The sequence below is a fragment of the Ursus americanus genome, chromosome 11, assembly GCF_024610735.1.
Source record: "Ursus americanus isolate L20-20 chromosome 11, mUrsAme1.1.p, whole genome shotgun sequence".
NCBI classification, from domain to species: Eukaryota; Metazoa; Chordata; class Mammalia; order Carnivora; family Ursidae; genus Ursus; species Ursus americanus.
Genome location: NC_142137.1, coordinates 37760809 through 37786313, shown reverse-complemented (window position 1 = coordinate 37786313; position 25505 = coordinate 37760809). Strand labels below are relative to the sequence as shown.

Here is a 25505-nt window from a genome sequence, read left to right as displayed (position 1 = left end):
TTGTTTTTATTGTCTGGTAGTCAACATTTAAGTAAAGATAGGTTGGCTTTCCCCTTACAACGAGTATTTTATTTTTTTTTAAGATTTAATTTATTTATTTGAGAGATTGAGAGCACGCACAAGCAGGGGAAGGGGTAGAGGGAGAGCACTGAGTGTGCGGCTGATCCCAGGACTGAGCCGAAGTCAGACGCTTAACTGATGGAGCCACCCAGATGCCCCTAAAATAAGTATTTTGAAAGAAGTGATATAGTAACAACATTCTTGAGATGACTCTATGTGGAAATTTAACTTTGGCATCTTTTTCTGTAACATTTTTCTCTGAATGTGAATAGTGAGCATTTTGCCATTAGCAACTCACCAAAATTATCTGCATAGACAGGTTGGGGATCATCGTAAAGCCTCTGGGATCTAATTTTGATATCAAAGATAATGAATTTAACTTTTTAAGGATTTACTTAAAATTTAATCTTTTCTAGAAGTTAATTACTTTTTAAGGAAACTCAAGCCCAGCAAAAGAGTAGCGAGGATTTCCATGTTTAAGACAACTCCCTTTATAACTTATATTTGTGATTTGCTTCGTCAAGCTTTCTAACTTTTAAAACACTTATTCATTTTTTGGTTCTACATTTTTCTCTTTTTGCATAAATATGGCTTATTAATAAGTAATTTACATCAATATTAAAGTTTGGTGAATATTTTAGATATCAGAATTAAGCTATTTGGAAAATTGTCTGAAAATTTTAATAAGCACAAGGTGCTTAAAAATTAAACAAGGAGGGGGGCACGTGGGCGGCTCAGTCTTTAAGCATCTGCCTTTGGCTCAGGGCGTGATCCCAGGGTCCTGGGATCGAGCCCCCGCATCGGGCTCCCTGCTCTGCTGTGAGCCTGCTTCTTCCTCTCCCACTCCCCCTGCTTGTGTTCCCTCTCTCTCTGTCTGTCTCTCTCTCTGTCAGATAAATAAATAAAATCTTAGAAAAAAAATTAAACAAGGAGGGACAGCTGGGTGGTGCAGTCGGTTAAGCCTATGACTCTTGGTTTCCACTTAGGTCATGATCTCAGCGTTCTGAGATCAAGCCCCGCGTCCGGGCTCCATGCTCAGTGTGGTGTCTGCTTAAGACTGTTTCTCCCTCTGCCCCTCCCCACCTGCATACTCTCTCTCTCTCAAAATAAATAAATAAATCTTTCTAAAAAATAAGAAATAGGTAAAAATTAAACAAGGATGTACAGCTTCATAGCATTTCGTAGTGTACACATTTGATATAACTTAGGTTAAAGACTTCTTTTGAAAGAATATAATTAAACATAACTAAAGTATATCATTTGTCATAATAAAAGTGTGACCTATTTTGCATTGGTTATATGTCCCTGCACTGAAAAATTTTCAAGAATTTCAAGAAGCCAGAATTTACTAATAAGTATGTACTTCCTATCTGAAAGAATATTTCACTTTTTAAGACAAACTATCAGTGAGTCTGTGAATTATAAAATTATAATCTAGTGGCAAAAAGAACTAATTTTCATAAATTCTTAAACACAAGAATCCATAATTATCCAAAATTCCCTTTTATAAATAATTAAATTAATGATCTTTTCTAAAATGATTGAATTCAACTAGTGGTTACTTCATGTCTAAATCAATTTATTTATGTCATCTCAGACTAATGAAGGTGATTTTTTTCTAATTTTATCACATGTTGGTCTCTCATATATATCAAATTATAGGACATATTCTGATATTTTTCTCTTAATGTTATGTTCTCAGATTCTTCAGTGTTTTAGTGTAGTTATAGCTTATTCATTCTTACTACTGTAGAGTATATTATTTTGTGAATATACACATTTTAATCTATTCTACTGTCAGTAGATATTTGCTTTCCTCCTAATTTATTTAAGATTTTTCTGGGTTTATTTTTAGGCATCTTAACACGGATGCTTATTTTATTAGTCTCTACCTTTCTCCTTTACTAATATAAGCATATAAGGCAGTAGCTTTAAATGCTACTTCCACTGCATCCCACAAGCTTTTATATGTAGTATTTTCATTCTCATTTAGTCGCAAGTGTATCTTAATTCCATTGTAATAAATTCTTTAGTATTTTACACGGAAGTTTTAGAACTTATTTTTAAATTTCCAAACCTGTGGGAATTATAAAGATCATCCTCTTTTAACCAGCTTCTAATTTAATTGTGTAGTGGTCAGAGAAAATGTTCTACTCTTTAAAATGTGTTGAGCTCTATCTTATGAACAAATATATTATCAGTTTTAGTAAATATTCCATATTCCATATGTCATTGAGAATAATGTGTATTTTCTAATGGTTGGAAGTGTGATTATATATTGATTGAGTCAAGCTTCATTGTTTTTCAATTACCCTGTATCTTCATTAATTTTTTGAATATTAGAAGTATCAATAATTGAATAAACTATATTGAAATCTCCCACTATGATGGAAAATTATCAGTTTATCCCTGTAGTGTTATCAACTTTTAAATCAGGAGCTGTTTTATAAGTTCTATGCAAGCTTCGTTATATCTTCCTGGTGAATTGAAGATTTATCTTTTTAGGGTAACTTTTTTTTAAAGATTTTATTTATTTATTAGAGAGACAGAGAGAGAGTGCACAAGCAGAGGTAGGGGCAGAGGGAGAGGGAGAAGCAGACTCCCCACTGAGCAGGGAGTTGGACCTGGGGCTCAATCCCGGGACTCTAGGATCATGACCTGAGCTGAAGACAGGTACTTAACTGACTGAGCCACCCAGGTTCCCCATGATAACTTCTATATTCCATGTAATGATCTTTTTGTAAGTAAAATGACCTTTTTTTAAGTGACATATATCTGATATTATTACAATTATCCCAGCTTTCTTTTGGTTAGTATTTTATCAGAACTTTTTTTACAAACCTTTATTTTATGTCTTTTCATGACATTTTTGTTTCAGATATATCTTTAGTAAATAATATAAAGGTAAAATTTACTTTTTATTTTACCCAGTACAATGACTTTCACTTTTAATCTGATGAATTTCAACTAGTTTTTACCATCTTACTTGTTGTTTTATATTTCTCATGTCCTCTCAACACTTCTTTATATTCTTTCTTGTCTTTTACAAATTGAGCATTTTTCCCTAAATGTGTTTTTATTTTTCATTTTCTAGTCTCTCCTTATCTGGATAGACTACACTCTATTTCTCTTATTTTAGTGGTCACCCTTGACATTGTACTATGCACGAAGAATAAAATTACTATGAAACACCCTCTTCTCAACAAGAGAAGGATGCTAAAACATTTAAATTTCATTACATCCAATGCTGACTTTCATGCTGATTTTGTTCAATATTTTAATTCTAACCTTTCAAAGAATCTGAATGTCAAATTCTGTCAGTAGCATTTCTTCCGTGAATATGTGTCTAGCTTCCCCTGCAGGTTTCTCAGAGTTAACACTATGATCTCTCTTGCATATCTGACTTGGTTTCGACCTCATACTTCTCCAGCAGCACCCGCTTTAGAGTGTCTTGAGCAAAGACCTATTGGTGGAAAGCATTCTCAGTTTTTATTTATCCGACAATGTCTTTAAATCATCCTCATTCCCGAAAACCTGTTGCTGGGCGCAGAATCTAGGTCACTGGTTATGCACTTTGCACACGTTCGATGTATTGTTTCACTGTATCGATTTCTCTTTCTCCACAAAGGCAGGGGAATTCTGTTACCAGTCGAATTGTCATTCCTTCCCACGTGATCTATCTTTTTCTCTGTCTTCTTTAAATATTTTCTCTTTGCCTTTGACCCACTGCAGATTCACTATAGTTTATGGAGTGAGAGCTTCTTTTTACTGTGAAATTCCTCCAGGACACATGGAGTCCTTTTTTTCCTTTTACCAGTTTGGAGAACTCATAGCCATTATCTCTTCAAATATTATCTCTTCATTTTTTCCTTCTGCTGAGTATTAATATGTTAGGTATTCACACCTTTTCTTCTTTCAAGATCTCTTTCAAATTTTTCATCTCCTCATTTCTCTATGCTGTATTTAGTGTAATTTGATCAGTTTTAACATACGTTCACTATTTCTTCAGCTCTATATCGTATTTATTTAACTCATCCAGTGAGATTTTATATAATTTATATTTTTATTTATAATAGTTACTTTTCAAGTCTTACTGGTTATTTTCATAATCTCCTATTCCTTGGTCTTATTTTTGAATTCATATTTTATTTAAAACATTTCATATCTATATTAAAGTTTGAGCATAAAAATTTCAGTATCTGAAGTACTTTGTTATGTAAAGTTGTTTATTGTTTCTTCAGACTCCCCCTCAAGACGGTTTTCTTTCTTTCTGTGATTAGAACTTTTATTATGAGCTCATACTCATTTTCATTTAAATGAATCTTTCTTTGTCTCTATTGTCCCTGTCCTGCTCAACTTTTATTCCACTCCTAGCAGTTTCTTACCATTTGTGGGGTCTTGTCCTGGAAGTGAGCCCTGGCTCGTAGGTGTCCCAAGGTCACAGGTACTTGACGGTACCTGCACTCAGACCTCATGGTGAACCCTTTATGCTCACCTGCTCTTGAACTGGGCAAAGCCCCTCCAGTTTCAGCTGATGATCTCAAGTTGTCATTACTCACTTTTCAGGAAATACCTACTGGCTGTTTGGGGGTTCCATGTTTGGAGTGTCCCTCAGGCTCCCTATTGTCTCCCTCTGCTTCCTGTCCTACAAACACTAATACCTGGTAGGTTTTGACTATTTGTTTGTTCCAACCCACGTGCATTTTAGGGTTCATTTCATATTGTTATAAATATTGTTCATGGGTTTCACTCTCTGTTTTTACAAGGGGATTTGGAAGAGATTTAAATACCGCGTTGTTGCTGTCTTTTCAGAATCCCCAGAGGCGGTTATATTTTCATCCCACCATCCTTGGCTTTGCAAAGGCTCACAGCCTCTGTGCCCCCAGTTTGCTCCTTGCACACTTGGTTTCTGAGTTGCAGTTTTAATATATGCACTTGTCCACAGGGTGACCTACCCTTTCATGTATCAGCGGGCTTTCTTTTTCCTGCTCTCAGGGCAGATAGGAGGATTCTGGAGGGTTCCTTTACCTTCTCTGAGCCCAGCACTGCAACAAAAAGTATGATTTTATAGCTAATATTGTCCATCATTTTATCAGTTAGAATTAGAGTCCATTAGTTGCTTTTTTAATGTTATCCACAAATCTTGTTTTAACAAGATTCGTGCCTTACTTGTCTAAGTTAAAAAGTGAAACTCCGATGTCCTAGTTTCTGGCAGTTGTATAGAATTTGTTATTAAAACTTTAGATAATCCTTAATCATAGAATCCTAAATTTCATCTTCTTTAAAACAAATCCATCTCAGTTAATACATATAATGCACAAACCTTTGATAAAGAAAAATGTACCTTCTTATAGCATTTAGTTTAAAGCTTATTTCAGCATATATATTTTTTCCTAAAAATGATCATTTTATACAATGACTGACTTTTGTTTTGTTTTGTTTTGTTTTGCTGGGGGACCCTTGTTGGGGTGGAATATTACTGGAGATCACTTGCTGGAATGGAATGCTGATGAATACTAACATCAATGCAGTATTTGTTAAAAATAAATTATCACCAAATCCATGATAGAAATACAGAAGTCATCATAGGTTAGTGGCTGATAACAGGGAAACTGGTTTATAAGCTGTGTAAACTTGGGAAAGCTACATAACATCTCTGTGCTTGGTAGCCTAATTTTTAAAATGTGGATAATAATAATATTACCTCATAGAAATTTGGGGGAGATTAAATAAGATAAAATAGTAGGTGCATAAGTAATAATCAGTGTCTAATAAGTGATTTATTAATTGGCATCCATGAGGGCGATGATGATAATGATGGTGACTGTAATGATTATGGCAGGCTGTGTTACTTTTCCTAGTTAGGAACAGGTTTCTAAGCTTTTGTGTCAAATTGGATAACACGATAAGATAAAATCATAGTGAGAAAAAACATCTTATTCATTTTGGGGTGGATTTAAAACAACCCCACCTTTTAGAGCAAGGGTGATTATGCTCGTGGAAATTTTGCTTCAGGAGAAAACAAAAAATGGAGCAGTAACTTGGCTCAAGCCTCGAACTAGGTACAAGCTGTTGTGCTTACCTCCTCTGATCACTTCTTTTGCTAGACGTCAGAGAAAGTCTGTGTAGAAGGCACATTTGGTGAAATGTTTGTCACTGTTGATTATTCGTCTTTGGGTACCAGCAACGTAGCCTCCTTCATTTATTGATGATGTTAAGTTGCTCTGACATTGCCCTCAAGATAGTTGTGTCTTATCCTCAGACTGACAGGACAGACACTCAGAGAGGATTGCATACGTTTATTGAACACCCTCGGCTTCACTGTGTGCAAACTTCCCAATGTGAACTGTCTGCATTCTTTATTACCCCCTGAGGTCAATCTCAAGAATTCTGTGGAGACTGCTCAGTGTAGCTGTTAACTTTCTTTAAAACTCGTGATCATTTAAAAAAAATAGTATAGAGGAGATTTTCACACCTGAAAACGAAAATAAACTGGCTATCAGCTGCTGCTTTGAACTACCATGGATTCTTCTGATTTCTTGAAGATATGTTAACTCTCAGAATGTAATATTCCATCAAACCATTTACACGTAATTCAGCAAATCAATTGAGAAAATAATTTAAAGCTTTTGGTATTTCTATAGAGACAAAGTGATGCAGTGAATTAGATAAAATAAGAGGAGCAAAAATGAAAAAAAAAAATCCATGCAAAGTTACTTTGTGTCAATGCTCTAGGATCCCAGCTGTTTACCTGTAAGTATTTCTTGAAAATCTGCACAAATCACTATAGATTGCTAGTAGAAATAAACACGCAGTAACCGCTGGTACACATGCATGCATTATTTAGATAGTTTTTATTTATTTATCACGCTTGCTAAGAGTACACAGAGCAGGCTGGCCACTACACAGGAAATGTTATCTTTAACCAGAAAAATAAAATTCACAATCTACGCCATCGATGTGGATTCCTTGAAATTTTTCTTCTCTCCAAATTACAATGTCTTTTAACCTTTTCCATTGTTTTACCCACCCTTACGCTCCCATGCTCAGAAGGGGAAGCATTGCTTCTCAGCCGAGATTTATCACTCCGTGTTTCTCCTTGACCCCGTCCCTTCTTGCCTCCCCCTACGTTGGCTCCCTCCATCCTGCATCTTCAGTTCTTGCTCTAAGAAACCCTCCTCCCATCACCTGCAAACATCTTCAAACTATTCTCTCATATGAAATTTTCCTTGCGCCTTCTGCTTCCTGAAGTACTTTTGCTTTCATTCACAATTACGCTTCTGAAATAAGTCTCCCACCAATTCTTTAGGCAACCTGAGTATTGCCCTCCAACATTTTCCCCAAGTAACACACTTAAAGCTCAACCCAGACATCGTAATTGTTGAGCTTAATTACCTTTCTCACTTCTCTCCAGTCTCTGTTGCACTCAATGTTGTTGGTCTCTCGTCCTTTTTGAAATGTTTTCCTCTCTTGGTTTTCATAATATCGGACTCTTCTTTTCATATTTGTTTAGTGTGGGCTTCTGCTGCTTTTTCTTTTTCCAGAGGATTAATTCTTTCCTCTCAGCTCTCTTTCCTTCTCTTCACACTCTTTCTCAGCGGGTCATCCACCTTGCTATCCACCTCTTTGTGGATAAGACCCCAAATTGTTCTGAAGCCTAACCTGCCTTATCAGCTCTAGCTCCACATTTTCAACTCCCGGCTTCACCTTTTGTCTGCACAGGTTCACGGCTGACCTTCCTATCTTACCTTCCTTCTGTCTCCTATCCCTCAACCCCAGCAAATCCTAAAGGGAATAGCCATATGATTTCCATTCTTCAGTCACTTGGACCTAAAACTTCAAGTTCCACTTTGACTAATCACCACTCTTTGTCTCTGGCTCTAATTCAGTTCTCAGGTCATGTTAGCTTGTACTATTTCTCCTCTGAACCATTGCAGTGACTTTCCAGCCTGTCCCTTTCTGATTTCTGTCATCCCATTTCATGTCTACAACATAGATTAAGTTTTCCAAAACTTCAAATTGATGGGGCCATTTATACAATAAGTGTTCAATATTTCCTCATGATGAATTTACAGTACATTCTACATTTCTTAGCGTGAGGGTCTAAAGCCTCTACGATCCAGTCTTAAACTACATTTTAAATCTTTTTTCTGTAATTATTGTCTACACCTTTGGGAGTTACCAAACCAATTCAACTTTCCATGTTCCTGATTTTCCTCCATCCTTCGATCCTGTCATTCCTTTTTCCTGGATTTTTCTTCCCATTCCTGGTCATATGATCCTTCACAGTCCATCTCCAGGTCATCATGATTCTTCAAGGCCCACCTCCCACAAGATAGCTTCCAGAAAATTTCTTTGATCTCTGTAGGAGGAAGTGACCGTTCCACCATTGAAAACATCTCACACTATTTTGAGGATTGTCATATACTGCCTTTCAACCCGTAATATCTTTTATCTGTTTGGATACTGGTTCTTTTTCTCTGCTTGACTGCAAATTACTTCCAGGTAGCATTGTACTTTTGGTTTTTCCAGGGCACATAACAAAGTGCTCTGAGAGTAGAGATAGAAAGTTTAGTTGAAAGAGTAAGGTTCTAGAAGTTCTAGAAAATTAGCTTTATACCTTCTTTTACTACTTTAAAAATGCATTGTTTAACACATTTTAAATTCCCTGAGTCTCAGTGTTCTCTTGGAAAATGAGGATATTCCGCCTATTTCTTCGTGTATTGTGAGACTTAAGTGAAAACATATGTAAAGTATCTAGTAGAGCACCTGCACAGAAAAAGAGCTCATTGTAGTCATTGTTGCTGAAATTTCCTAAATGAATAAACTACAAGAAAACTTTAAGGTAATATACACTTTGTAAAACTAAACTGATCTTTTTAAAAATATTTTTTAATTTTGACATTTTTATATTATTTTTTCTTTAACTGTTTACTTTTTCTTTGCTGTTTTCAATTAAAGATAAGCATTTTTTTTATTTTTTTATTTTTTGCTGCTACATACATTGCTCTTATTTACTTTAAGTTCCCTTAGAAAATGTTTGTATTTTGGTCTTTTATTTTGTTTTGAATTTTACTTCCAGTGTAGTTAACACACAGAGTAATATTAATTTCAGGTGTACAATATAGTGATTCAACAATTCTATACATTACTCAGTGCTCATCATATGTGTGCTCTTTTTTTTTTTAACATTCATGTATTTATTTGAGAGAGAAGGAATGAGAGCACACATGTGAGTGGGGGAAGGGGCAGAGAGAGAAAATCTTCAAGCAGACGCCCCACTGAGTGTGGCGCCTGACTCAACGTGGGGCTTGATCTCAAGCCACCCAGGTGCCCCACATCATGATAAGTGTACTCTTAATTCCCATCACCAATTTCACCCATCGCCCCACCTCCTCTCTGGTAGCCATCAGTTTGTTCTCTATAGTTAAGAGTCTGTTTCTTAGGGACGCCTGGGTGGCTCAGTCAGTTAAGTGTCTGCCTTTGGCTCAGGTCACCATCCCAGGGTCCTGGGATCAAGCCCCATTTTTGGGCCCCCTGCTCAGCAGAGTCTGCTCTCTCCCTCTGCCTCTCCCCCCAGGTTGTACTCTCTTGATGGTGGTGAATAATTTTTTTAATGTATTGTTGGATTCGGTTTGCTAGTTTTTTGTTTTTGTTTTTGTTTTTTTGCTAGGTTTTTTTTTTGAGTATTTTGCATCTATTTTCATCAAAGATATTGGCCTGTGGTTCTCGTGTGTGTGTGTGTGTGTGTGTGTGTGTGTGTGTGTGTGTGTGTTGTGTCTATCTGGTTGTGGTATCAGGGTAATACTGGATTCATAAAATGAATTTGAAAGTTTCCTTTTCTCTTCTATTTTTTGGAATAGTACAAGAAGATTAGGGATTACCTCTTTTTTAAATGTTTGGTAGAATTCACCTGTGGAGCCCGTCTGGTCCTGGACTTTTGGTTGTTGGGATTTTTTTGATTACTGATTCAGTTTCAGATATTTTTATATTATAAACACATAGGATACATCATAAAATATGCATGATGAATTAAACCCTCTATATGAAGAAGGAACTGAGATACCAACAACCTTTAAAAACCACTGTAAATATAATTTTCTAATTAATTAATATGCATATGTGTGATAATGATGTTAAATTTATTCTGGTTATCCAGATTTAGGAGGGATAGTTTTAATACAGAAAAAAGAAGAAAGGGAGAGAAAGCAAGCAAGCAAGCAAGAAATTGATATCTAACCCTAAATCTAAAAATTTTACATTCACTGTATATTTCAAATTAGTTTAAAATTTTTCTTTTAATGCAAAATTAGCATTAGTTATTTGAGAAATGATTGCTATTGTATGTAATAATTTTTCCATAAAATAAAAAAATAGCTGGAAATACAATCAGTTGTTTCCTTTATAATAATTCTTATTTTGAAGAACCTAGTTTTGGTTTGTCTCTATCCTGCTTATATTTGCATTGTTTTACTTGTTTCTGTGTCAGAGAAATAAGGTAAGGTTTTTTTCGTCAAAAGATAACTTTTACTGTCTTGTTTTCTCAAATATTTGACTTGTTATTGGTTTATATGGCTAATGAACTTTTTTTTTTTTAATAATTACCTTTCCTTTTGACAGGTTTATGTTTAATTATTTCCTTTGGTAATATGTTGGTTATTTCATAGAGATAGAATTCTTCATCTAGAGTAGCATTTCTCAGTGTAATAGTCTTTGGGTCTCTAAAAGATCTCCAAAATCCTGTTAGGTGATCTGAAACATTTTACGTATTAATAGTCGGCCATTACTTACCTTTGTTACTCTCATTTTTTTCACGAGTACACAGTGGAATTCTCCAAAGGCTAAATGGCACGTGAGAACAGCATTGCTCTTATGACTAAGGAGTTGTTTGCTTGAGGATCCTTGTGTTTAAAAAAGTCTATTTTAATTTCTATTACATTAATTATCAATAGATACAACCCACGTAAACAAATGTTCTTTGGGGTCCTTAATTCTTTAAGATTGTAAAGGGTTTCTGTAACCAAAAATTTGAGAACTACCATTATGGAGAATAAGACATGGAACCAAGATAAGATTGCTTGTTGAGAATAATAACTCAATAATTTTTGTATAAAATTTGCTAATTCATATATCAAGTCCATGTATTTAAAAATACATGTAAGGGCACCTGGGTGGCTCAGTCGGTTAGATGTCTGCCTTTGGCTGAGATCATGATCCTAGAGTCCTGGGATTGAGCCCCGCATCAGGCTCCCTGCTCCAGGGGGAGGCTGCTTCTCCCTCTCCCTCTGCTATACCCCCTGCTTGTGCTCTCTCGCTCTCTCTCTCTGTCTTGTCAAATAAATAAAATCTTTTTAAAAAATAAAAATACATGCAATTATACACCATACCTATCATTGAACTGAGACTAGACTCCACATTTTTTCATGTTCTTAGTATTCCCCTTCAGTCAAATTTTAATTAGTGTTCATTTCAATGCTATATAAATATATACCCACATATATTAATATATATCCATATATATTTATATGTTATATAAACACACACACACACACACATACACACACACACAGAGTCTCCTTAATGCCAACATACTGGCTGTCTAAGTTATGTTTTCAGCCTGTTAGAACCAAGGCTACCCTCGACTCCATGCAGACACAGACTTATCTCCTGAACTTTCCTAAGGTCCCATCCTGCTCTGACTCTCTTTTTGATGCATGGCTGGAGATCAGACTTGGAGCTCAACAAATACTTTCAGGCAAAGGAAAAAGAGAATTTCTGATTTTTTTTTTTTTCAGGGCATTACACTCAGTCACAGAATACACATTTATGTTTATAAATTTATATACATATATTTAAGTATTGGAACAGACACTTAGGTGAAATGAGGCACATTGTGGAATTGAGACAAAGAAGAAATCCCTTCAGTTAATGAGAAGATCCAAGCACTACTTGAAAATACAAAATTTAGACCTCTTTATCATGATAATTTTATTGTTTTCATAAACTAATAGTTCTCTAAGAACCCCTGTGTCTGTAGCCTTAATTCAATAAGTATAAAAGAGCTATACAAAAGCCAGACTTTGACGTCAAAATGTTTAAAAGATTGAAACGGTAGCCACGCAGACGAGACCTCCCATGTGACTCTGTTACAGGAGAGATGTCTGAATTTGATAAGAGAATGGATTCATTAATACTTGTGATTCCTTTTGAATCTAAGTTTTTATTTTTAATATAAGTTTCTATATGAGTAAAGGATGGAGTCTACAATTTGAAAGTCAGGATAATACTTTCATTCTTAATTGTTTGGAATCTGATTGCCTAAATTACAGTGTTTCGGCAAACAGAACAGATATATTTTCCTCTTCATTGTCATTATCATTTTCAACTACAGCTAAGTAACTCTTCTATTCATACGCTCTGAAGGAGAATGGATTGTTGGAAGAGGGACAGTCCTTCATCTCTGCTCTGCACAAGTTCATGGTCCGTGCAGCCAGCAGTGTAATGCGTACGTTCTAGGGTCAGAGAGAACTGGGTTTAGGAGGCCATCCTCAAGGGGGAGAATGGCACAGTGATTCATAACGCAACCTCTAGAACCAGAATGCCTGAGTCTGAATCCCAGTTTTCCCCACTAACTAGCTCTGGGAACTGAGTCTCTAGCTTTCAATTGTCCTACCCACAAAATGGGACCAGTAATAGTATCTTCTTCGCAGATTTCCCAAGGAGGTGAAATATGTTATTATTCATAAAGTGCTTAAAACAGTGGCTGGCACATACCAGGTATACTATTTGGGAAAAAAATGTAAATCCTCATTCAAGTGGCTCTGATCCAGGTAGATTGTAGTGTTTGGTCCAATCCTGCCACTTAACTCACTCTGTGACCTTGGACAGTACTTAACCCCTCTCTGCCCCATCTGTACAGGAGATTTAAAGCAAGAGCACCTACCTCACAAAGGAGTTGTCAGAATTGAATGTCCTAACACACATGAAATAATAAGGCACAACAGATGGTGTTAAGAAATATTGAATATCATTGCTGTCATTAAAAGTGACCTCTCAACTCACTCAGTTTTGCCTATTAACTCAATGCATGTCACTTCTAAACTTTTCCAGACATCCTGCCTTCTGTCTTTCTTCCTATTAGACATTCGCAATTTCATGACCAGCCAACGCCACAACTGAACTCCTAGAAAATTAAACTTTTCATGATCCCCAGCTAATGAGTGCCTCCTGGAATTTCCTTGTTGCTGGGAAGGGCACCACTGTCTTCCTCCAAACTCAAAAAATGCATGATGCTATCCCTTATTATATTAAGCTTTTTGCATTCACATGTGTTCCATCCCATTCAACTCTACCTACAAAGCATCATTTACACTCAACTTCTTCAGTGACTTCTAGTCACAGAAATCATTGTTTCTATGTTGATTATTAAAATACATTCCCAATTTCTTTCTCTGAATCCATTCTCTCATATTTTGGTCTTGTTATTTTTACAAAGTACATTAAAATATGATTTCCCTCAAGAATACTTTTTAAATGAAAAGATACCATTTATTAAGGGATATGTGCAGAAAATAAAATTCATTGTGCTCTAGAATTGTACAAGGTATACAAATCATTTTAAAAAAATCAGTGTCCTAATAGCTGTGATGTTTCAATGATAAGATATGGGTAATTCTTCCTTCCCTTCCCTTTCACAAGATGCGGGTACACTCAGCTTATCACAGAACCCCAAGGCCTCTAATTCATCATCTGATTCTGCTTCCCGGTCATTGTCCTTAGGCTTAGGAACCTTTGTCAGTCCTGTTTGGCTTGGAGACCACACTGTCCAGCTCAGAGACTTCTAAGGCAACAAATATCAAATTATTCACTTTTAGCAGCTTAAAATGTTTATTTTTCAGACTCAAGTGTGGTATCTGCACCGATCTGACCCTAAAAGCTGACGAAAGTAAAACATCACGTTCCTTATTCTTGTGCAAATTTAACAAAAGATTGAAACACCTCTCCTATTCAACTCCAAAGTTGGATGTGGCTGTCATATATCGATATTTCTTGACTTTTTCCACATCTCAAGTATATTTCCTCAGGCAAACCTTCCAACGGAAAAAAAAGAAAAAAGTAAAAATAAATTAGACTTCTTTCATGAAATATTTTTCCTGATCGTCCCTTCCAAAAAAGCAAGTCAGTCCTTAAAATTCCATTGGCACATGTTGATACTTCTTTTGTGGTAATGACTATACCTTTTTAGAGTCAAGTATTTGTTTTATTCAAACCACCACTCACCTAATCAATGCACAAGTTATAAAAGTAAATGAACTGTAAGTATGCTATTTCTTTTTTGTATTCTAAGCAGTGACCATCACAGTACATTCATTACTCCTAGTTCAGTAAATTTCTGTTGCTGTGAAGTTGCATTCACAGAGACTGCATCGCTATAGCAACTGCCCCAGGCTTACAGTTTGCCTTCTTGTGTCTCTGTTTTCCCTGTTAGCCTGAGAATTGACATGTGACTCACTTCTTACCAGCTTTCATCATTCGTAGCTAGTTTATGCTGGGTCAGAATACAGAATTTGGAAAAGAGAAGCTAAGGTTTTTATTCTACCCATATTTATTTCTCCAGGGATAACAAATGGATCCAGAGAATAAGTATCTTAGTCTTAAGTGTGCTATAATCTACAAAAATAAAATCTATATTTCTCGTGTACAAGAACCTGGCATTATTTTATTTTTATAAACATTGTCCATAGAAATTAGCAGATTCTCGCTACAAGGTGAAAATATAGGTATCATTTGACCCTTCTAAGAACTCTGACATCATTTTTAAAATACCATTATAAAGTTATTTCAAAATATCATGTACCCAATTTATACCTTTTCTTTATTCATAGCTGCTAACTGGGCAGTTTAAGACCATGGTTATTTAATCCAATATTTAATTGTGTTAAGCTTACATTGAAATATTTCTAAACCAATCAGGTTGAAATTTTAATAATTCGCTGCAGTGAACCAAGCGGATGGTCCAGTCCACAGTTAAGTGACACTGTCAAGGGCAGGAGCAAGGGATGCTTAGATTGAGGAGGTTATGAATGCCCTGAACTAGGTTCCTGAATGAAGTGAAGCCGGTTTGCAACCAACATACGTGTGACCCAGATGTAGAGAGGAAGCTGTGGCCAGAGCTGGAGTGGTTCTTGCCCGGTTTAAACTCTGCTCCAGCCTGACAAGGAAAAAAAAAAGCTGTTTTTGGGTTTCTGTCTTTGCCTCTGAGTCCTGATGTGACTTTTTCCCCAAGGTTGTTAATTAAAAAAATAAAATTTTAAATAAATAGTTTAAAAATAGTCACTGCAAAAAAATGTTAGTAATTTCATTTCTTTTCCCCATTTTGCTCTTTTACATAATAACATCTCTTCCTAAAGGTCACATTTCTTTCTTGCTAAAGAAAATTTGCATTCTGACCTATTTTATCCCTTCTCTATTTATTAGTGAGCAGCTGGTATGCAAAATCTGGATAAATGGTAGAAAACCAACCCTCTTCAGATCATTACGAATGCTAAAAAGTTCATGTGAATATTTAAAGATCATTTAATTGTATTGTGTTAGAATTATTTCTGACTTAAGATTCCTTCCACATTATTCTATATGTGCCTGTACACAAAACACCAAGTAATTCACATAATGTACCTTAAGAGTCATTGTTTATGTATTGAGCTTTGGTTCAAATTTTAATGTCTTTTAATGGCCTCTATAATTGTCAAAAGACTAAAATCTAATCAGTCCACTAATAAAATATGTGGGTGGATATTTTTCTCAGGATCCAGCTTGTGGATATGAAGCTATTTACCTCAAGTTTCCTAAATTCCAGAAGCACCAGTGGTTTGGGGAAGGAGATTTAGGAGTCAGAGAGGACAGGCGTGTTCGGGAGTCACTGCCGGCCCTTCTTTCCATAGTCAGCCTTTGCCAGACTGCTGACCACAGCCCGGCATGGTATCCATTTCCTCCCCACCTTCTCATGGTCAGAGATGTTGCCTTGTTTGTCTGGAAGTTTTTGTTCATAGTGACACTAGATGCTGAGTTCATAGAGTAAGATATCCTATGACTCAAAAATCTTTAAATATGAAATTTCCTCTTTGGGAAATCTGGAAAATAGACTGTAGATTGATGTGTCCTTTCTTTACTCTCTAGGAGAAGATTTGGAAGATGTATCAGCTTCAAAGAAAGCTAAAGGTGAGCTTGTGATCTTCAGTGTATTTACGAATTTTCTCTTAAGGCTACATGTAATGTTTTGTCTGTTTTATTAAACTATTCTTGATCTAGTCCTCAGCTTTTCCTAAGTAATGTTTAGATGGTAGGCCTGTCTTTCAAACAAACAGCTGTTTTACATTATTTGGGGAAAAAAAAATACATATATATATATGCATATCTGCACATACTGAAGGCAGTCGTTGGACATGGGTTTATTTAAAAGTAATTATCAGATGCATTTATTGTCCAGTCTGCTTACAGGAACAATATTTCAAAATTATCATCTCACCAAGAATTGTGAGGAAGCTATTTGACAGGAAGAGGACCACATAAGTGTTCAAAGATGAAGTTGATGTATTTTTTTGAAAGTTTTTATTTATTTATCTGAGAAAGAGAGAGAGCAGACTCGCATGAGCAAGGGGGAGGGGCAGAGGGAGAGGGAGAAGCAGACTCCCCACCCAGCAGGAAGCCTGACATGGGGCTGGATCCCAGGACCCTGAGATCATGACCTGAACCAAAGGCAGACACTTAACTGACTGGGCCACCCAGGCACCCCTGACATATTTTGATTAAGAAATTTTGAAAGAATTTGCCTATACTAACAGCAATGACATAGAGAAAGGAAGGAAGGGAGGGAGGGAGGAAGGCAAGACGAGCCTCAGAAAAATATGCCACAACCAGATGCATAATCTTGAGCAAGTCTTTTCAGGACTAAATTTCTTTATCTGTATTGTAAAGGTTTCAACTAATTTGATGTGTGTGTGTGTGTGTGTGTGTGTGTGTGTGTTCCCTGAAGGATTTCCTGGCTCTCTAGTTTGGCTTGTTATATAATAGATATTTTCTATTCTGCTTCCAAACTTTCTTGTACATAATAGAGCTTACCTAAGAGTTGTTCTTGCCATGAAAATATAAGTACTATAGCAGTGCCCAGAATTGATTAACAGTGTAGAAAACAGTGCTTTGAGGAAAGACACAAGGGAATGGACATCTGAGGCTTATGAAATGATTTATACTTGTCCTAAGATACGTTTTTGAATACTGAATTTTTAGATTTTTTTAAAAGTTGAATTATTAAAAACAACAACTCTTAATATGTTTTTGACTTCTAGACCATTGCTGAGATTCTCAAACTATTTTATATATGATTCTTCTGACAATCTTGTTAGAATGGCATAAATCTGGGTTGGAGCCTAACAACTACCTTTGTATCAGTCTCCAAGTAATAGTGAAACTCTTGGTATGTGGATCACACTTTGAGAAGAAAGGTCCTTGAACTCATTTAGAACTTGATGAAATCTAAAACCTACCTTTGGATGAAAGACACACATACACACACACATCTCTGTAACATTTCACGGTTTTACAGGAAACCCCCTCCCAAAGCCCAAATATAGACACCAGTTAAGAATTTCTAACTTAGATCAAAAACTAAGGATGTACTCTATGGTGACTAACATAACATAATAAAAAATTATTATTAAAAAAAAAAAGAACTTCTAACTTAGAGAAAGAGGTCTGAATAGATAGCTTTAATTTCTCCAACACTAGATAAATACATGGTGTGTATCCCTACAGCAGAAAAATCCTTGAGCCAGACGAGAAAAGGAAGGATACAGGACACCAGTCTGCTGATATTCTTTCTTGGCAAGAGTGATCACTAAAAACTTAAGTCCCTCGGGGCGCCTGGGTGGCGCAGTCGTTAAGGCGTCTGCCTTCGGCTCAGGGCGTGATCCTGGCGATCGGGGATCGAGTCCCACATCAGGCTCTTCCGCTGTGAGCCTGCTTCTTCCTCTCCCACTCCCCCTGCTGTGTTCCCTCTCTCGCTGGCTGTCTCTCTGTCACATAAATAAATAAAATCTTTAAAAAAAAAAAAAAAACTTAAGTCCCTCAAAAATTCAGAATGATTTTGACTGAAATATTCATCCTGTAGCCAGCTCACTCTTACCCTATTATAACTCCGAACATCAAAGACCTCTTCCAAGAAAGGAATGTGTGTCAACTAGCTTTCCTCCACTAACATCCAGCACATCAGGACCAGTTTTCCTATTTGAACAGTTGCCTGTCAAACACACATTCTTTTCTTCCACTGGCTCCTCTTCCACCACTGGTTCTTACCTATAAAATGGTATAGTGAGAGATTGAGCAGAATCTGCATAAAAACCTAGTGTATATTATAAGGAGGGCATTAACTCCTGTTTCTTTCATATCGTGCACCCGTTTAGACATTTTCAGTTCCCTACATATTTGCACACATTACTTACTTTCATGTTTTTGTACCCACTAGAAGCTGAAGATGTGTCTTCCACTAAGAGGCAAAAAAGTAAGTTTGTAATTACATTAAAACTATGCAATCATTCTATCTTAAAGGTATTAAGTATAAATTGAGTCTTTAAGACTCTTAAGACCAGTATTAGAAGAAAAAGATGTTTAGCACAGACACGAAGAATAACATTAAAATAGGTCATTTATATTTTGAAAAGAAGTTCACCACTTTTTGTGTCAGGCAAGAAGCACGTATTTGGACGAATTACTAAGTGCTGACTGGGGCGGCAGTTTGGCAAAATGTTCCACACGGCTCCGATCCTGAGCGCTCTCACCGAACCTCTGCTTAAATGTGTGTTCCTGTCTGCTTTGTAATGAGACAGCTGAAGTGATAAGCTAAACTTTTTATATCAAAAAGAAAAAAAATGTAGAAATGGGACTCAGCAATTCAGTTGCGTAGAAACTCACTTCTAAGACCGAAAGTCCTTTTTGGTTTTTCCAGATACATGGCAGGCTCTTCATAATCAATCTTCTGGATAGTTGATTTTAGAATACAATCACCATTCATTTGCAGTTACAAAATTCAATATCCAAGATTCTCATTATTCTGGTACTTCCAAATTAGACATTTTTCTTCAGATGGTAAAGCAATCCATTTTACATTCACATTTGCATAAAGTCATTGCTGGGCAGACCAAAGGAAGCAATGTTTGAAATAGGTATGACAAGTTTGTTTCACATAATGATTTTGGTTTTTTAATTTTTTTAGATTTTATTTATTCTTTTGAGAGAGAGAGAAAAAGGGAACACGAGAGGTGGGGCAGAGGGAGAGGGAGAAACAGGCTCCCTGCTAAGCAGGGAGCCCTATGTGGGCTAGATCCCGGGACCCTGAGATCATGACCTGAGCCAAAGGCAGGTGCTTAACCAACTGAGCCACCCATCATTTAAGAAATGTTTTTAAAGTAAAGAATGGACATTTTCTGAGAAAATAACATCAATAACGTTCTCTGGATTCTAAATATTTCCTTAATGTATTTCTGCAGGAAATTATGAAAATGCCCACTACAATAGCAAATGCCTCCTGTTCTGCATTAATAGTTGATTCATTGAACAAATATTAAGTGCCTACTATGTTTCAAGGTCTGTGTTAGATGCTGGGACCATTGCAGCAGGCAAAGGAGATAGTCATTATAACCCCTCATACCATCATCTTGTGAGAAATGTGGGGAAATAAGCAGTCTTAACAACACTTTTCAATATTATTGCAAAACCTGTAAAATTAAACTGGGCATATTTCTGGTTTAAACTGTAGTTTCCTAATTGTTAATCTACTGGTAATAAATTTGTGGCTATGTCACATAAACAGCTGAAGTCTTTTATTTTATCAATATTAAAACATAATTCAAAAAAACCATCATACAAAAAGATAGGTGGATTATATCAATGTCAAGTTTCTGTTTGGAATATCATACTATAGTTTTGCAAAGATGTCACCATTGTGGGGAAACTGGGTGAAGGATATATGGGAATCTCTCTGTATTATTTCCTACAACTGCATGCAACTCTGTAGTGATTTCAAAATTAAAAGTTTAAATGAGAATAAATGAATGAATAAATCAATTCAATATTTTTAATAAAAAAATTATCAAATGTTTAAGTTCAATTGGGGGATTTACTGTAGAAAAACAATATTTCCTATTTTCATCTTACTATAAAGTAGTTCTATAGTCTGATATTCCTGAATCTGTTATATAAGCTCTAAGATTTGCAACTATAGCAATATTTTCATTAACAGCTTATCAACATCAATTAAGTAGATGTGTCAGAACTGTGCCCATGTCTGGTAGGGTTCAGCTGGAAGGTAGCCTGTCTCTGCTGGACTCCCGCTATTAGCCCTGGGGCTGCCATTCCTTTTGGTGCAGCCCAGCTTTATTGCCATCCCTGTCAGTAGCCCATCAAACCCCCAAGCACTCATGACCTCGGGGGTGGGGGCAGGTTGTGTTGCTGCCTCTCTCTGAAGCTAGCACTAAATAATAATAGTAATAATAATAATAATAATAATAATAATTCTGGATGAGTTGAAGTAGAAAGGAAAGAACTAAATTCAAGATTTCTCCAAACTACTTTCATCACTGAGAACGAGTGATTCCAAGTCAGCTGACACCCAGAGAGATGAAATCAAAATAATCCCTTGTTGCTTCCTTCAGCTGCTTTCTACCCATGCTTTGCTTTATTCTGCTTCATAAACCCTTAGGCTCATATGGATTTGGCCAACGTCACCATAATCCACGTAGCAGTTGCTTCAATGGTCATTCTCTTTCCTGGCCATCAGCAAAAAGTGGTTTGTTAATAGAAGGCAAATAGATAAAATGGAAAACACTGAAGAGTCAGTAAGTGCCCGTGATTGTTTGGAGAAGCTCAAGTCACCATCTCTTAACAAAGCTGCTACCTGGGAGCACGAGGAGCGTTGGCAGCTCAAGCTCATACCCATGGCACTACATACACTGCCTTGCTTGTCTTTAACACCTTCTCTGGGGTGCTTGCTGCTCTGGCTGCAGAGCTGCTACCTGGAAGCATTGAGAAAAAGTAACTATGCCATCGCAGGAGAGCACTTGCCTCCAGAGTAAGGGCAAATGGAAAACCTCAAGACTCTAGGAACCACAAGGCTCTCTGTGGTTTTATTAAAACACTGAAAGAAAACAAAAAGTCAGTTACTTTGCATATTGATAAGCTCATGTGTTAAAATCGGTTACTATGTAACAGTTTTTCTGAGTGCGGTGCACAGCAATAGATTCCTATCACCTAAGTACTTTGACTTTCTGTGCCAGATCATTTTTATTATCACTTACTAAGGGCTTATTATGTGCCAGGAAAGATTTCAAGTGCTTCACATTTATTTACTGATTTAATGTCCACAACATTTCTAGGAAGTTTTTGCTATTGTTTTGATTTTACTCGTGAGGAATCCAAGACAATGGTTTATTAACTTTCTAGTTATCATCAAGGCTATGTAGCTGAAGAAGCCATGTCCACCTACATCGTACGATCTGTCTGTGTTTCACTTTTGTTCCTGTTTGTATTCTGCTTGTTTTAACAAGTTATCGTGCTCTATTCCATAGGCCCCATCAGTTTCTTCCAATGTGTCTACTTGGATGGATACAATGGCTATGGATTTCAGTTTCCTGTCACTCCTGCACACCATCCTGGAGAGAGCTCTGACCGACCAAGTTCTCCAGGACAGAAGCAACAAGGACAGTAGACACACACACAGGGCCCTTACAAGTGCTTCAAGACTTTGAAAATAGGATCTTCTGTTTGTCTGCAGTGGCATAGACAATTGAAATCATGAATCTGGGGAATTTCTCTAAAAATGTTTTACTCTTCTGCCTGGTCTAGAGAGAAAGCGTGGGCAAAGGGATTGAATGATAAGCAAACGTTGAAATATCTGGCATTCAAGAATCTGTTATTTGTGTTTGTTGCTAGGCGTGGATGCTTGTATTTTTCTATTTCTACTCACTGTAGGGTTACTCACAGGTTAATTTAAAGTTTACTTAATAATGGTCTTTTAAACATAATTGACACAATGACAAAATGGAATTCCGATTTCAGTTAGGTACATTTCTAAATGACAACACAGACTCTGCTTTCAGTTTAAAGAGTACAGGAGCTTATGCAAAAGTCCTCTTTATCATGTAAACGTAGTCTGCCCACTAAGTTGATGTTGAATAGTTTAATTTTATTTACGTCTCTTTCAATTTTAGTTGTGGTAATGCTCTAAGAATGGATAATAGTTGCACCAAAGAGTGCTGTTAAGTTCCTTGTGATGCTCTGTCAGATAGAATTCAAAATATCTCTGAACTTTGGACATGGTAAGATGGGGTAGAAATGTTATCTCTAAGATTTGTCTTGAATTACAATTAGGACATTCACTTCTGTAGAAATATACCATCCAATTAGGCAGGTCTGGTGAATCATTTGTTTAAAATAAAAGCAAATGAGATGTAGCATTTTCAGATTTCTCCAGACTATGCCCTAATGAAAATATCACCTGGGTGAAATTTTAGATCAATCACTAAATTTGGGTGACAGATGCAGAAGTATTTCATTTCACCTTAATAGGATCATTCTGTGCAATTAAATAGGTTTTCTTCCTAAAAAAAAAAAAATACATGTATATGTAAATATATAAATGAATGTCATCGAAATCAAAGAAATGCATTTTAACCATAAATGCTTCATGAGATGTCTTACTTGTTTTTTAGGTGAGTGGTTATCAGTGCCAATGAAATGAATGACAATCTTTAACTTACTTGATGATACATCACTGGGAATGACTATTTTGATTTTGTCATCTTTTTGTCTCCTGGTGATACGAACACTTATGTTCTTTACCACATTTTTCTATCAATGTTAAAAGTTATGCCACTGTGACCTTTATCATGTTTACAGTTGCAACTCAACTTATGACAAATTAACTCAGGAAATAAGTTATCCTTTCTGGAATTGTAATTACCGTCTGGTGGTGTAGCCAGAGCCAATACTAGTCAAGTGACTGATTTATTTTCAAGGACTGCAACTAAGTTCTTTAAGTCCAGTTTAGAACACTGTTTTACTAAAACATGATGCTAGAACATCAGTAACACATTCAGAATCAATAATGGATTTTCAGTGACTTTGGTGAAAAGAGTTGGTCTCAGGCACATGCTAGTGTGTGCCAACTCACACCACAAAAGCCAACTTTATAATGAACCAAGATTAATGACACTCTTTTGGGGGGACCTGCAGCGTGTAACTTCAGGACTGACAAGATGGTATCATCTTGCAAAGCTCCTTCATGTAGCAATGGAAACACGTGGGTAGGACAGTGGATAAAGTTTACTGCTCAACTGCTCCTACAGCTTGTCCAATTTAATGAAGAAGGGCAAATGTGGCAGTTGTTTAGATCTCAGAGAATGGTTTATCCATTCTTTCATTCAATGGATATTTATTGAGTACTTACTCTGTCTAGGGCACTATGTTAGGCATGGGACTGTGTAAGAAAAATATCAGAAATGTATTGTGTTCCCAATGCTGTCCTGACACAATGTGTGCCCTTGGAAAACTTCCTAAATGGACTATGCTTGTTTCCCTATGTGTGAAATAGGGAGCGAGACAAACAACCTGATACCTCACAGATGTACTGTGGACAATGTATCTTAATACAAATACGACATCAAAATAAATTTCTGAAATAATACTTTTGGATGTGGCACTAATTTTTCCTCTGAGTGCTTTTCTTCATTGTATCATTGTTTGTTTCACTGTCATTATAAAAACTAATAAAAAGTAAAAATGACAATTTATTGTAATTGGAATTTAAACAAACCAATTAAGATGTAAACAACATTAATTATGATTGTTAAGATTTATCTGCTCAAAGTTACAATGATGCTAGCACTTGGAAAACATTAACTAAACTCTCATCTGTTTGAATGATTCCATCAAATAAAGTATTTCTAGTCCTTTCAAGTTTGTGCTTTACATTTTATTTTTATTTTTTTTTAAAGATTTTATTTATTTATTTGACAGAGATAGAGACAGCCAGCGAGAGAGGGAACACAAGCAGGGGGAGTGGGAGAGGAAGAAGCAGGCTCATAGCGGAAGAGCCTGATGTGGGGCTCGATCCCAGAACGCCGGGATCACGCCCTGAGCTGAAGGCAGACGCTTAACCGCTGTGCCACCCAGGCGCCCCTGTGCTTTACATTTTAAAAGGAAAAGATAAATGGTTGGGTTAAAAGTTTTTATCTTTAATAAGGCATTCACAATTCATGTCCTGTTGGAATATGTAAGCATTTAATAATTGTTTCAGTCCTCCATTTTGTCCAATTAGTGTGCACTACCCATCCCAATCATCTGCTCTTCCTCAAACTTCACTTCCTCTTAATAGATGATGGTCTGTAGAAAATTAGTAACTACCTAATGTTTTTATTTATGTTTAGTTTTTGTAAAGTCTGATAAATCGTCATTCAAAAGGGACAGGTCTTTTTCAGAATAATTCCCATGGAAAACCCCTGTATCCCTGTAAAAAATCCTCATAGAAATTTTTGAAAACTGAAACTATATTTCCTGGTGTTATTTTACTGGAAAAAGGCAAAGAGAATAATGAATGTTATTTCTGATAGAAATCTCAGGGACCATCTAGCTCACCTGGCACATCAAGAAAATAAACCTAATCCCTAGAGAAATGCATACATTTGCTCAAAGTCACTGCCTGCTTCAAACCCTAGAACCTTGGTCTGCTTGCTCCTAAATGCCTTTAACTACATCCTCAGTGAGATCTTTCCAGCATCTTAAAATCCAGGTTTTGAATTATAATCAGTGTCGGATATGTAACCCTATGTGGAAAGACTTGCTTTTTCTTATACGAGAGCTGAGAAGGAACATAAGAGGGATTCACACTCACTTGCTTTAGAGATACAGAAAAGGAATCTCAGAGAGGTTACGCGACATGCCAGAGTCACATTGCTAGAAGTAGCAGAACCCGACCCAAAACTCAAGTGCTCTGTTTTCTGATCCACTGCATATTTACTCTGCATGAATCCATATGATGTCTCCATCATTATAAGCTTCCCTCTGTAATTTGCAAATTCATTAAAGCATGGAAACTCAGCATAGCTTTCCAGAAATTGGCCTCCTGACATTGCTCTACTCTACCCCTTTCAGGCTTATATTACTGCTATCCTGTACCTTTTCCCCTTGTTAATCCTGTATGCCCATAAAACATTAAGACATTCCTGTAGATGTTTTCTCTTGTGTACAAAAATAAAGAGTTTCATTTTCCCATACTATTTAACTGTTGTGAGTCACTGGAAGACCCCAAATATTTACCCCAAATAAAAAGAAAACAAAAAACTCTCTTTAAATTAATCATGACTCATCCAAAGATGTGAGTTAAAATAAAAACATAT

General features: G+C 36.3%; 1 protein-coding gene across 12 annotated transcripts in view; it reads left to right on the top strand.

Moving 5' to 3' along the window:
* Window positions 1–24066, top strand: part of TRDN (triadin) — a 355819-nt gene extending 331753 nt beyond the window's left edge. For 10 of the 12 annotated variants that reach the window (XM_087865452.1, XM_087865444.1, XM_087865451.1 and 7 more), the window contains 3 exons: window positions 16237–16278; window positions 18581–18616; window positions 21678–24066. In XM_087865452.1, the coding sequence (XP_087721578.1) occupies window positions 16237–16278; window positions 18581–18616; window positions 21678–21817 (218 nt within the window). In that variant the 3' untranslated portion in view covers window positions 21818–24066. The remainder of the gene's footprint in view (window positions 1–16236; window positions 16279–18580; window positions 18617–21677) is intronic. The other 2 variants (XM_087865446.1, XM_087865445.1) reach the window with 1 other exon arrangement.
* Window positions 24067–25505: the final 1439 nt, after the last annotated feature.